Source organism: Ictalurus punctatus, chromosome 1, assembly GCF_001660625.3.
Source record: "Ictalurus punctatus breed USDA103 chromosome 1, Coco_2.0, whole genome shotgun sequence".
NCBI lineage: Eukaryota > Metazoa > Chordata > Actinopteri > Siluriformes > Ictaluridae > Ictalurus > Ictalurus punctatus.
In genome coordinates, this window is record NC_030416.2 from 10,067,392 (window position 1) to 10,081,567 (window position 14,176).

The 14,176-nt window shown below is 40.9% G+C and overlaps 2 protein-coding genes across 2 annotated transcripts in view; one reads left to right on the plus strand and one right to left on the minus strand.

Moving 5' to 3' along the window:
* Window positions 1-14,176, minus strand: part of LOC108266079 (magnetosome-associated protein MamJ) — a 94,573-nt gene that overhangs the window by 80,214 nt on the left and 183 nt on the right. Inside the window, exon 1 of the transcript XR_008396482.1 lies at window positions 13,906-14,176. This exon is cut by the window's right edge and continues 183 nt beyond it. The gene's annotated coding sequence lies outside the window, so the exon portion shown is untranslated. The remainder of the gene's footprint in view (window positions 1-13,905) is intronic.
* riiad1 (regulatory subunit of type II PKA R-subunit domain containing 1) lies at window positions 1,447-13,526 on the plus strand. Its single transcript, NM_001200697.1, is given in 4 exon segments — window positions 1,447-1,548; window positions 3,278-3,354; window positions 11,475-11,521; window positions 13,161-13,526. Coding segments are annotated over 4 exon segments (276 nt in total). The 5' UTR covers window positions 1,447-1,470; the 3' UTR covers window positions 13,235-13,526.

The window sequence follows — 14,176 nt, forward strand, 5'->3', positions numbered from 1 at the left end:
TGTTGCTGAGTGTATGTGTGTGTTTATATATATATATATATATATATATATATATATATATATATATATATATATATATATATATATATATAAGAAATATATTTATATATATATATTTTTTTAGAAATATATTTATATATATTAGAAATAATCAAATTGTCAGTCAGTTCTCTTGATGTTTGTGTATCACAGGTGGACTGTGATTTACAGATGTACTTTATACTTTATGAGTTAATGTACTTTTATTCAGTTTTTTTTTCATTTGAATCACAATAAATTTAATGTTAGAATCTCATTCTGGCTTTGCCTGGAAATTTGTGGGGGTAATAGGGGGTTGTCAAGGAGGATTTGAGTGGCAGAGTGCAATGATCCGTCTCTTTATATAGGTGCTCTATAAGAGCTTTTTTAATAGGACAGCGGGATAGTTATACATAAACAGCTCGTTTGGGTTAGTAATTGTTTCCCTGGTTGAGTACACCAGTTGAGAATCTTTGAGTATCTTTTACTCAGCAATTGTTTTTAAGCATTTAAGAGTTAAGTTATTTATAATCTCTGTTATGTTATACTTCTGTATATGTTATATGTTATAAGGTACCCTGCAGCTAACATTACTGAAACTGGCTGGCAAAGTAACTAGTAATTTGCATTTTAAAAACTGACAATTAGCTGGACAGAGTCAGATGTGAGGCAGAAGCACATGAATGAGAAGCCACAAACTTTTGGCCATATAGTGTATGGTAGACATTAGCCTATAATATGTGGATTGCATATCTCTCGACAAGAAGTTACGGTCTGGGTGCAGCATCTCATGACAGCCAAATTATAAAGCACTATTAAAGAAAATGTTTCCTTCTGTTATGAGGTTGGTTCAGAACTATTCAGGGCTTCTGAATACTTATCCATGGAAAACATGTTTTTCTGCATAAGTCTACATGTTGTTACCATTTTATTAAGATGTTGCTGTCTCAGCAGGCCTCCTATATGGAAGGGAAACAAACCCCAAAACCTTCCAGAACTAATGTGATCTGGACCTTGGGGGCCTTATATGTTATATGTGTGGGCGGAGTGAGGGAGGCATGTTTTTATATCCTGATGGGGTCCCCAAAAGGACTGGAATACCACATTCTGACTATGTATGTACTTTTGGTTGGTCCACACAAAGAAAACTGATTTTTAAAATTAATTTAATTTTAAATGCAGCTTTTATTAAACAAAAATTAAAAAATAAATACATAAATAAAGGTTTCCCTTGTTTACTGAAGTTAAAGTTAGTGCTAGGTTTAGGAGTAGGCATCGAATTCGTTAGCTGCATTATTATTCATGATGTCAGTGGAAGGTCCTCACAAGGATAGTAAAACCAGAAGGTTTTTGGCGCTTCACACGCAGCACGCGCTTGTCATGTCGCCTAGCAACCAGTCAACTTTAGCCTGGCTGCTAGCTGCAGGTGTGTGAGAGGAGAAGCTGGGAGTAATGGCGGACCGAGGCCTGGAGAAAGCTGACATCGGGGCACTGAGCCCTGAACAGCAGGAAAAACTGCGCCAGTTTAAGGTACTCAGGATTCTGTAATCGGGAAATGTTTAATTTTATCTAATAATAATAATAATAAAAAGTTAGCTTACAATACATTAAAGTGTTCAAGAGATAAAGCGTTAAATATATAAGTGGTATGAGTGTCACAGTAGTTAATATATTTAGTTCTCATTCTGGTTCAGTAAGTTAATTTTGCGGTTTTATAAGCAATGTGTAGATACTTAAATATAATTTAAGCAGTTCGTAGAGTCAGTCGCATTATAATTAGTGATGTGTCGTTTATGAATCTTTTTTTAAAGAATCATTAAAGTGAACGAATTGATTCGTCAGTGCCAGTGACGTCACTGGAGATTTATGAATGGGGGGGGTTAAGGATCTTTTAGGGGGGTCTGAGCATACTCCCTTTCAAATTTCTTTTAAAGCAACCAAAGCGTCTTTCTAGACATGTATATTTTAGAGTGACAATGGGTGTAAAATCTATAGAAATAAGGTTATTGTTGGTCAAGGTATACCTGTCTCATAATTTGTACTACACACTGATCTAATATGACTTCAAATAAATAACATTATTTTAAATGACTTAAAATATATAATATAAAAATATATATAAGAAATTAAAATCCATTTCGTCCCCATCCATCCAACACCAACAAAAGGTAAAAATGTCTGTACTGCGTAGCCAAAATACTTTTTGTATTTTATTTATTAGAGTGAGTGAAACGGCAATCAACACTACATTACTGCACATTGTCTTTGTTATCTTTGATAATTACATTAACTACGTTTACATGGGCATATATAGAGTTATAATTGCGCTACTGTGTAGTCGAGCTACAGTCTTATTTGTCTCTCCGATTATATATAAAGCCAACACCTACCCCCACCCCCACCCCCCACCGCCGCCAAAAAAAAAAAAATTCAGTTATCAGTCAATAATATCGAGCCAGCAGACATGTGGTCACAAACCGACACCGATAAAATGAGCTCTAACTGTACAACTGTACACATAGGTGTGTCTAATAAGGTGTGTCTAATAATTACTAATAATGTAGTAAGTGGACACCGTGCTTAGTCAGACCAGCTGCCAGAACAAAGATATGTAAGTGCAGGCTGGAATAAAGGAAACAGAACTAACTGAATTTCTGCATTAGCACTACATGTATTTCACCTACTATATAGTAGGTAAGTACGTGGTTTTGGATGCAGCCGTGCACTCGTTTGCCGTCAAACGGTTGAGCGCTGCCGTGTGTGTACGTGTCCTGTCGCAAAATGCGGTGAAAACTCCCACACGACGTTAATAGTGTGATTAAGGTGTGTACGTGTCTGTAATGCACGTCGGTAATGCGACTAAAACAGGAGTACTCCACATGTCTTAATTCCATTTGTCTTTACTTCGAGTATTACTTTAGCCGGATTAAGGTCATCAATAATCGCTGTTTACATGCTAGTTTCTTAATCAGAGTATCGTCTTGATCGGGTTAATATCGGATTATTGTTGTCCATGCAAATGTACTGAATGTGTAAGGTCATAGTAAAATCTTGGTACTCATACCATGCAAGATTCTGTACCACTCGCATCATGTGCTCCAAATGGTCCATCAGGCCATAAGGTCAGCTAGACAGATGAGTTAGAGCAGGGCTGCGTCCGAAGTCATGTACTACCATCCCACAATGCCAGCAGATTTGAAAGTGGTCAAATGTTTTTAATTGCAGAGTGTGTTGATTTCCCTTTGACATTTTCCCTTAGATCAAGACAAGAATAGCAAATGAAATGTATCTGAGAGCTCATCCAGAAGTGGAAATGCTGCTGGATGATTTTCTAAGGTAACTATCCAGATGGCTATGAGCAATATGTGGTGAGATTTGGTTTAGGAAATGTCCTCCTAAATAGTAAATCTATATAGTATCCTATTAAAAAAAGTGTGTGTGTGTGTGTGTGGGAAAAAATAAGTATGCCCCATGGAAATTGTTGGCTATTTTGACATATTTAGATAAGCAAACATTTGATCCTCTTTGAAACAGTGCCTATTAATAAAGTTGATACACTCTATCAAATGACACATAAAATTTACATTTTGTAGTAATTTTCAAGTTTCAGATTAGTCAAATAATCAGTCACATGTAAAAAGTAAGTACACTCCTACATTTATCACGCCTTCAAATCCCGAAAAATTAGGCATTCATGATTGGGTGCCAGTGATCAGAACCTGCTTAGGGAGTGCAGGTGGAACTTGTCTTATTTAAACCCCTCTCATATCTAGTGTCTGGTGTTCCCTTTGCTATTGAGGTGTGTGGTCTCATCATGCCAAGATCTAAGGAGTTCTGTAAGGCCTTCAGAAAAAAGGTTGTGGATGCCTTATAGTCTGGCAAGGGATTTTAAAAGATCTCCAAATTATTTGAAATACATCATTCCACTGTAAAGAAAATAATCTACAAAAGGCACAGATTTCAAATGACTGCCAATTGGGACTGGTCGTCCCAACAAATTCAGCCCAAGAGCAGACAGTCTGATGCAAAAAGAAGTCTCCAAGAACCTCAAAATTTAGTCACAGGATCTGCTAGTAAGTCTTGCAACTGTTGGTGTCAAAGTGCATGCTTCTACAATCAGAAAGCGATTGCACAAATGCAACCTGCAGGAAAGGCATGCCAGGAAAAAGCCTTTGCAAGACTACAGCTTTGCCAATGAACATATAGGCAAAGACCAGACCTTTTGGAATAATGCACTCTGGACAGATGAATCAAAGATCGAGTTGTTTGGCCACAGTAACAAACAGCAGACATGTTTGGTGCAGACCAAAGAGAGATTATCAGGAGAAGCACCTCATACCACCTGTGAAGCACGGTGGTGGAAATGTTATGGTCTGCGGTTGCTTCGCTGATTCAGGGACTCTACAGCTGGCATTCATTCAATGACTCAACTGCATCATTCTGCATCATATCAAAGAGGCCGTCTGCTCGAAAGTTCAAGCTGAACCGAAAGTGGACCTTTTTCAGCAGTATAATGATCTTAAGCACACTAGCAAATCCACCAAGGAATGGCTCAAAAATAAGAAATGGAGGGTTATAGAATGACCTAGTCAAAGCCTGGATTTGAATCCCATTGAAATATTGTGGGGGGATTTGAAACGGGCAGTACATGAATAGTTATATCATACACGTTCTGCCAAACCCTCAATCAAATTGATTGATGATTTATGATTTAAGAAAGTGAATGAAATGATGGTGTATTAGCTATGATATGTGGATTTATTAATGCAGTCGATCCGTTTTGTGTAACTATGCTGTTAGAAAATAAACGATGATTGAATGTGCTAGATGTATTAGAATTGTGGATATAAATGAACAGAATGTTGTTTATGAAATAACTGAAACATTTCTTGACAAATGTGTTTATGTTAATGAATTAAGGAGATAGTCGTGCGTCTCAGTGCTTAAATAATGGTTAAGACGTTGTAGTTAAAACACAGAAGACACTCTGCAATTATCTGTTACAATGTCTGTTCAGAGAAATCCTAATACCCCTAAAAGAATGCTGTGTATTTCACCAACAAGAGGACCTGTTGAAATGAGAGAGGACCTGACTTAGTTAGTTTGACAATTTCTTCATGAAGATACTGTAAAGTGTAAATGAAACGTTGTTTCATGAAGATATTGTTGTCATGATTCCCCCTTGAAGCAGCGTGCTCTAAGCACGAATGCGCGAGCACCTAAACAAAACACAAACATAAACAAAACACATGTGTCCAGATGTCACTACTGTCAACAATGGAAAAGCTTCCATTGTTGACAGTAGTGACATCTGGACACATGTGTTTTGTTTATGTTTCTGTCATGTCTCCTCCCTGTTCTGTCATTGGCTGGGATTTCACATGTGTCTGTATTGCCCTCAGCTGCTAGCAGTTTAGATGCTGATCATGTCCCCATATATACCGCGCGCCTCCCAGCACACGGCGCGGAAGATTTTCGTAGAGTTAGATTAGTTGGTATAGTAGTCATAGTCACATTCCATGTTTAGAGTTAGTTCACGTTGGGTTATCCGCTCTCAGTTCCTCGTCATAGTTCCTGTTTCTCGTTTTGTTTATCGACCCTGTTTTCCGTGACCACGACCTTGATTCATGTTTAACCCTGTGTATGCCTGTTTGCCGATCGCCTGACCTTCGCCTGTTTAGGATTACATTTTTGGATCACGTTTTGTCTGCCTCTCTCTCTTTTAAAATAAACAACTGTTCATGCTGCAATTGTATCCATCCTATCTCCGCTCCGTCACGATACGTGACAGAATCTTCCGCCAAAACATGGATGCAGTAGGAGAACGGAGAAAACGCAGAACCCGGAAGTCGACGCCAACCATCCCTGCTATGGACTCAGTCCAATTCCCACAATGGACATTTATGGAGCTTCCTGATCCATTTGACATATTTTTCGTGCCCCAGAATATTTTCTGGTAGACTGTCAATTCTATTTCTGTTAGACCCTAAGCCAGAGCCCTGTTAGACCCTAAGCCAGAGGAGAAGCAATGGCTCCGATTCATGTGGTCCCGGTTCATGGGTGCAATTCCAACTGGATAAGCACTGTAGGAACCTGGACAGTGTAGAACAGTTTGTGGGGGAGTTCATGATGCGGTTCGGGAGTCCGGAGGCGAGGGTCGAGCTAGAACAACTTTTCAGGGGGGTAAGTCTGGCCGTTTACCCACTACTACAGGCTAACTCATGCAGAGCCCCAGCTGGAGATTAACCTGGCGACCTCTGAGCTCGAACCTGACCCATGAGGTGGGCTCACCTGCTGAGCTCCAGCTAGAGGTCAACAGGGTGGCCCCAGCATCAGAGCCCCAGCCGGATGTTAACCTGGCGACCTCAGAGCTCGAACCTGAGACCCACAAGGTGGGCTCACAGGCGGAGCTCCAGCTAGAGGTCAACAGGGAGGCTCCAGCACCAGAACTCAACCCTGAGGTCCAAGTCCAAGTCAAGTCTCAAGTCTCTGAAATCCAAGTCAAATCTCAAGTCCCTGAGGTCCAAGTCAAATCTCAAGTCCCTGAGGTCCAAGTCAAGTCTCAAGTCTCTGAAATCCAAGTCAAATCTCAAGTCCCTGAGGTCCAAGTCAAGTCTCAAGTCCCTGAGGTCCAAGTCCAGTCTCCAGTCTCTGAAGTCCAGGTCAAGTCTCAAGTTTCTGATGTCACACCCAAGTCTACTGATGCGGCCAACAAAGTTCTGCTCACGCCCATGTCTAACGACACGGCCGACCACGTTCTGCTCAAGCCCGAGTCTACCGACCCGGTCGCCCAAGTTCAGCCCACGCCAAAGTCTACCGACCCGGTCGCCCAAGTTCAGCTCACGCCCAAGTCTACTGATATGGCCGACCAAGTTCTGCTCACGCCTGAGCCTACCGACCCGGTCGCCCAAGTTCAGCTCACGCCCAAGTCTGCTGACACGCACAGCCAAGTTCTGTTCACGCCCGAGTCTGCTGACACGCACGGCCAAGTTCTGTTCACGCCCGAGCCTGCTGACACGCACGGCCAAGTTCTGTTCACGCCCGAGCCTGCTGACACGCACGGCCAAGTTCTGTTCACGCCCGAGCCTGCTGACACGCACGGCCAAGTTCTGTTCACGCCCGAGCCTGCTGACACGCACGGCCAAGTTCTGTTCACGCCCGAGCCTGCTGACACACACAGCCAAGTTCTGCTCACACCCGAGTCTGCTAACACGCATAGCCAAGTTCTGCTCACGCCCGAGTCTGCTGACACACACAGCCAAGTTCTGCTCACGTCCGAGTCTGCAGACATGCACAGCTAAGTTCTGCTGACGCCCGAGTCTGCTGACACGCACAGCCAAGTTCTGCTCACGCCCGAGTCTGCTGACATGGACAACCAAGCTCTGCTCACATCCACGTCTGCTGACATGTACAACCAAGTGTCTGTTGACACATTCAACCAAGCTCTGCTCACATCCCAGTCTGCTGACATGACCAGCCAAGTTCAGCTTGCAGGCTCCGCTGAGTACGTCGCTCTGCCTTCCTGCTCAGCCGAGTACGTCGCTCTGCCTTCCTGCTCAGCCGAGGACGTCGCTCTGCCTTCCTGCTCAGCCGAGGACGTCGCTCTGCCCTCCAGTTCAGCCAGGGACGTCGCTCCGCTTTCATGCTCCGACGAGGACGTCGCTCCGCTTTCATGCTCCGATGAGGACGTCGCCCTGCTTCCCTGCTCTGCTGAGTACAGCGCTCTGTTTCCCTGTTCAGCCGAGGACGTCGCTCTGCTTTCCTGCTCCGGCGAGGACGTCGCTCTGCCTTCATGCTCTGCCGAGGACTTCGCTCAGCCTGCCTGCCCTGCTGTGAATGTCGCTCTGCTTCCCTGCTCCGCCGAGGTCGTCGCTCTGCCTTCATGCTCCGCCGAGGACTTCGCTCAGCCTGCCTGCCCAGCTGTGGTCGTCGCTCCGCTTTTATGTTAATGAATTAAGGAGATAGTCGTGCGTCTCAGTGCTTAAATAATGGTTAAGACGTTGTAGTTAAAACACAGAAGACACTCTGCAATTATCTGTTACAATGGCTGTTCAGAGAAATCCTAATACCCCTAAAAGAATGCTGTGTATTTCACCAACAAGAGGACCTGTTGAAATGAGAGAGGACCTGACTTAGTTAGTTTGACAATTTCTTCATGAAGATACTGTAAAGTGTAAATGAAACGTTGTTTCATGAAGATATTGTTGTCATGATTCCCCCTTGAAGCAGCGTGCTCTAAGCGCGAATGCGCGAGCACCTGCTTTTCCATTGTTGACAGTAGTGACATCTGGACACGTATGTTTCTGTCATGTCTCCTCCCTGTTCTGTCATTGGCTGGGATTTCACATGTGTCTGTATTGCCCTCAGCTGCTAGCAGTTTAGACGCTGATCATGTCCCCATATATACCGTGCGCCTCCCAGCACACGGCACGGAAGATTTTTATAGAGTCACGTTCCATGTTTAGAGTTAGTTCACGCTGGGTTATCCGCTCCCAGTTCCTCGTCATAGTTCCTGTTTCTCGTTTTGTTTTCGACCCTGTTTTCCGTGACCACGACCTTGATTCATGTTTAACCCTGTGTATGCCTGTTTGCCGATCACCTGACCTTCGCCTGTTTAGGATTACATTTTTGGATCACGTTTTGGATTTTTCTGCCTCTCTCTCTTTTAAAATAAACAACTGTTCATGCTGCAATTGCATCCGTCCTATCTCCGCTCCGTCACGATACGTGACAGTTAAGACCCACGAGCAGGATGTCAACAACTCCGAAGATCGTCTAAGTCCGAGGGTTCTTTGGGAGGTAGAAAAAACATTTAAAGATGATGTTTTAAAAGAAACAGGTGTTTCGTCCATAATGGTAAAAAAGAAAAATGGTTGTACTCCAATGTGAAATAAATTGGTGGAAAAATGAAAAATATTTAAAAAATAAAATAAGTGAAGTTATTAGGAGAAATGAACGACTGCATTAATACATCCACGTATCATAGCTAATACACCATCATTCGATACAGTTTCTTAAATCATCCAGATTCACCTAAACCATACTTGCGCTTTAAAATCAAGCAATACTTACCACAAAAAAAACAATTTCAGAATCAATTAATCACTTATACCACAAAATGTATACGTCGTGTGTGGGTTAAAACTGTAAAAAGCAAGGTTCACACCAAACTCTTTAACAAAATCATGTCCTAAGCATTTTCTGATAACACAGGGTCATAAATCATCAGTCAATTTGACATAACTACTTACATGCAAGAAAAACCTCAAACATCATGCAACTGAAAGAATATTGCATAGAAGAGTGGTCAAAAATTTCTGGTAAAGGGGACAATACTAGCTTCTGAGGCCAAGGGTGTACTTACTTTTCCACGAAATAATGGCACATCTATTGATATTTCTGTTGAATAAATGATTGTGTTGATGAAGTACTTATTTTTTCACATCACTGTATATAATAGGAACACCTGTAGACTTGATCATTTATGCAGATTTCCAATCAGCCAATCATGTGGCAGCAGCACAATGCATAAAATCATTGAGATACAGGTCAAGAGCTTCAGTTAACGTTCACATCAAACATCAGAATGGGGAAAAGTGACTTTAATTGTGGCATGGATGTTTGTGCCAGATGGCCAGATGAGTTTGAGAATTTCAGAGACTGCAGATCTCCTGGGATTTTCACACACAACTGTCTGTTTACACAGAATGTAGCCGAAAAAAAAGACATTGAGTAAGGGACAGATCTGTGGGTGGAAACCCTTTGTTGATAAGACAGGAAACTGGGCAGATCGGTTTAAGCTTCCAGGAAGGATATAGTTTACAACCATGATGAGCAGAAATGAGTGGATGGGATAAAACAGCGGAAGATCACTCAGCTGTCAGCGTAGAACAGGAATCTGAGGATATCATGGGCACAGGCCAGAGTTTCCATTAGCAGATAAATACCTTTTTTTGACCATTGCTAAATTCAAAATATCAGATAAAATAAAAAATTGTCGGACACGATGTCCGATTAAAAATATTACCACGGTATATTCGCAATTGCACACCTACATAAGGTCTCTGTGCAAATATTTTTTCCCACATACTTCTCTTGTAACATGTACTCTGATTGGCTCGCATTAAAACAGCCTTGCGTAGCTGCCTTCAGGAGGAAAAGGTAACCAGGCTGATGTGCATCTTAGGCTGCAAGCTGGGCACATCTGATTTCACTTTGGCAGCAGAACGCTTTGTTGCTGTGAAAAAAAATGCAGAAAAATGTCATAAAAATAAAGAGAAATAACTTAGCGTGGGAAATTATAGGCCTATGATTTCCATTATTGTTATGCTTTTGCTCGTTACGGAAGGCACTGTAAGCACAAACACACAAGTAAACTCCGGCTAATCCAACACAGGTTTGACCCACCTCCTCTCCATCCCCAGCTGACGCTTGACCACGCCCATGCCGTCACAATCGCATGTACTATGCATAGTCCAAAACATTACAGTGCAAAATAAACACAGAAGTGAGTTGACTGGATTTTTTTCCCCGGTTTGTCCGGTAAACTTTACCATTCACGGACACGTTGGCCGGCCGGCACCAAAATTTCTTCGCGGAAACTATGGCACAGGCTCACCCGAACTGGACAGTTGACGATGGTAGCCCATCCACCTCTAGGTTTGATGTGTTGTATGTTCTGGGATGCCTTTCTGCTCTCCATGGTTGTGAAGGGTGCTTATTCGTCACTACAGTTTCTATCGTAGAAGTATAGACAATAAACGTCCTTTCAGTTCAGACCAGTCTGGCCATTCTCCTCTGATGTGTTTCAGCCTGCAGACCCTCCACTCACAGGATGCTTTTTTTCTTGTTTTTCCACACCATCCTGTGTAAACTCTACAGACTGCTGTGTGTGGAAAATCCCAGGAGATCTGCAGTTTCTGAAATACTCAAACTAGCCCACCTGGCACCAACAACCATGCCAGGGTTAAAGTCACAGAGATCACACTTTTCCCCCCATTTTATTATTTGCCGTGAACATTAACTGAAGTTCCTGACCTGTATCTGTATGATTTTATGCATTGCGCTGCTGCTACATGATTGGCTGATTGGATAATTGAAATGAATGTACAGGCGTTCCTTGTTAAATTATGCGGTGAGTGTATATATGTATTATACCTCCATAATCTTTTGTAAATATATAAGATTCCACATTCATATCAGTCATGTGTCTCACAGTTTAATAATTACAGTCACGAGTTTACTTTTTAATTGCCATTTTTAGATGACAAATGCTTGCAAATTTTAATGCTTTAACACATTTAATAGTTTTGTGTGTTGCTAAATAATCTTTAGTCCTCAGCATTAATCAATTCCTATAACTGCATCAGGATCAATACTTTTATTTTTCAAAAAAAACATATTTTTATGCAATGGTATTTGCCATTTTCTTTCTCTCTCCTTCTGTCACTCCTCAGAGATGTGTTTGTTAAAAGACCTACAGATATCCGCGAATTTGCTGCAGGTAGGACATTTGCTTTAATATCTCAAATATATTATTCTAATATAATGCATATAGATTTAGATGATGATTACTAATGTAAATTCTGTCTGTATTGGAACAGAGAGATAGTTTTTTTTTTTTCTCTTGAGAGTTCATTGGCTGCTCATTAGAAGTCAATGATTAAATGAAATTGGTTGACTATGTCCACAGAGGACTGAAGCCATTGCAAAAGCCTGACTTTTAGACACTCGCAGTCGTTCGGTTTGACCTGTCCAGAAACAAGCATATTGATGCAGACTAAATAGATTTATTTTTTTGGGAAGAATCGGTTTCTATGGAGAATTTAGTGATAGAATGCTACTCCTTTCTAATCACAAAATGGCCGTTTGTTATTTCTATTTTAGATTAGAGTATTGTTATTGTCATCGTATAAGTACAGTGAAATTTGGTTCGCAACTCCCGGTAGTGTAGAAAAGTCCTAAAATACACAAGACTAGGAAAACAATATAGGAGTGTATAGACATGAAACGTATAGGTTTGTTGAGATAATGGTACAGCTGCTTTATGAGCTGTATTTACAGACAGCTGAAAGTGCTATAGTGCAGTGCATTCAATAATAAATAATGGCAGCACAGTGATTTTCGATCATGGTTGAGTTTCTTATTCCATACACTACCTTGTTGTGTGCGTTAAAGTACATGATCAAGGATCACAACTGTGTACATAATATGTATTAATAGAGTAATTGATACAGTTGTGGTCGGAAGTTTGCACACCCCTTGCAGAATCTGAAAAATCTTAATACTGTTAACAAAATAAGAGCGATACTAAAAATTGCATGTTGTTTTTTTTATTTAGTTCTGTCCTGAATAAGCTATTTCACATAACACGTTTACATATAGTCCACAAGACAAGATAATAGCTGAATTTATAAAAAATTACCCCGTTCGAAAGTTTACATACCCTTGATTTTTAATAAATGGTGCACTTATATAGCGCTTTTATCCAAAGTGCTTTACACTGTTCCCATTCACCAATTCTCACACACACACACACACACACACACACACACACACACACACACACACACACACACCAATGGTAGCAGAGCTGCCATGCAAGGTGCTAACTTGCCATCGGGAGCAACTTGGGGTTCAGTGTCTTGCACAAGGACACTTCGGTATGAGGAGTCATGCAGGCCGGTAATCGAACCGCCAACCGTACGATTAGTGGACATAGTGTCATGGTGCAGTAATTTGTGGGAAATGTGCCATATGAGAGTTAGGAGGCACTAAAGCAAGCACTTAACTCTCAGCTTGGTTTGGTCTCCTACACATCTAAAACCTAAAAAAAAAAAAAAAAGCTACAGATGATTTCACGGATTTCCTAAATTTAGTCAGAACCACTGTTTTTGCGAAATATTGAGTAGTAGCATTAGTTATTTAAACAATGCACCTATAATTGCACCATCTATCTATCTATCTATCGATCGAACAAATCTGTGGTTCTAAATTCTTCAATGTGTTGCTAAGTTCCCAGTTGTTACACCATGAATCATGTATAGGATTCTTGGTTGTGTGCCATTTCACATACTGTACATTTATGTTATCATAAACACCTGAGAGCTAACAACTAATAATTTTTTATTTATTTTTTTCAGATCACTTCAGTGATCCAGATCTACCAAGGAAAATTCAGCTGAAATTGGAAAAGAAGGCTTCTGTGAAAATGTGAAGAGGTCTTAAAATATATGTGTCCCATGAAACAATGACAAACACATTGCTTTTGTTTAACATGCTATCATTTCATACTTGGAACTATTATGTAATTAGGTTTTATCAGGGGAGAAGACGCTGGCTCATTTGTTAAATGAGACTATGGGGACATTAACACTATGGAGATGAACGTCAACTCCACTGAACTGAACAAAATACCACAACCATGTGTTACTATAGTCACATTCACTGCACACACATTCTAAAAGCATTTTTCTTTCTGTTAAAACATTATCCCACCATTTTGAACACATCTTTGCCAAGTGTCATCAATCTGAGATGTTATTGTCTAAACATAGTTAGGAGTAAATTTGCAACGGTCTGGCATGCAGAAAGTGCATACCTTCATCTCCATGGATTTTGGAATATGATCTTAAGATACACATTTTCTGCATAAATGTGAATGGAAAAAGTTACCATCTGGATTGCTAATATCCTATATGGTATCAGAATTATCCATCTAGAATTACTGGCACCCCAGAAATGAGCAAAAATGTGTGTGCACACACACACACACACAGTGCTGTGAAAAAAGTATTTGCCTTATCCTGAGTTCTTCTGTTTTTGTGTAAATCTCATACTAAATAGGTTTAAATCTTCAAACGAAAAATACAACATAAAACAACATACCTGTCACCCATGGGAAAACTGGAGATCAGTCTTTCAAAGGAATTTTGGTCCACTCTTCTTTGCAGAACAGCTTTAGTTTAGCCACCCTGGAGTGTTTTCAATCATGAACTGCGCATTTAAGTTCCTGCCACATCATCTCATATGGTTCAAGGCAGCAATTTGACTAGGTCTCTCCAAAACTTAAATTTAGCTTTTATTGAGCCATTCTGAGGCGGACTTGCTCCTAATCTTTGGATCACTGTCTTGCTGCATAATCCAGTTGCTCTTGAGT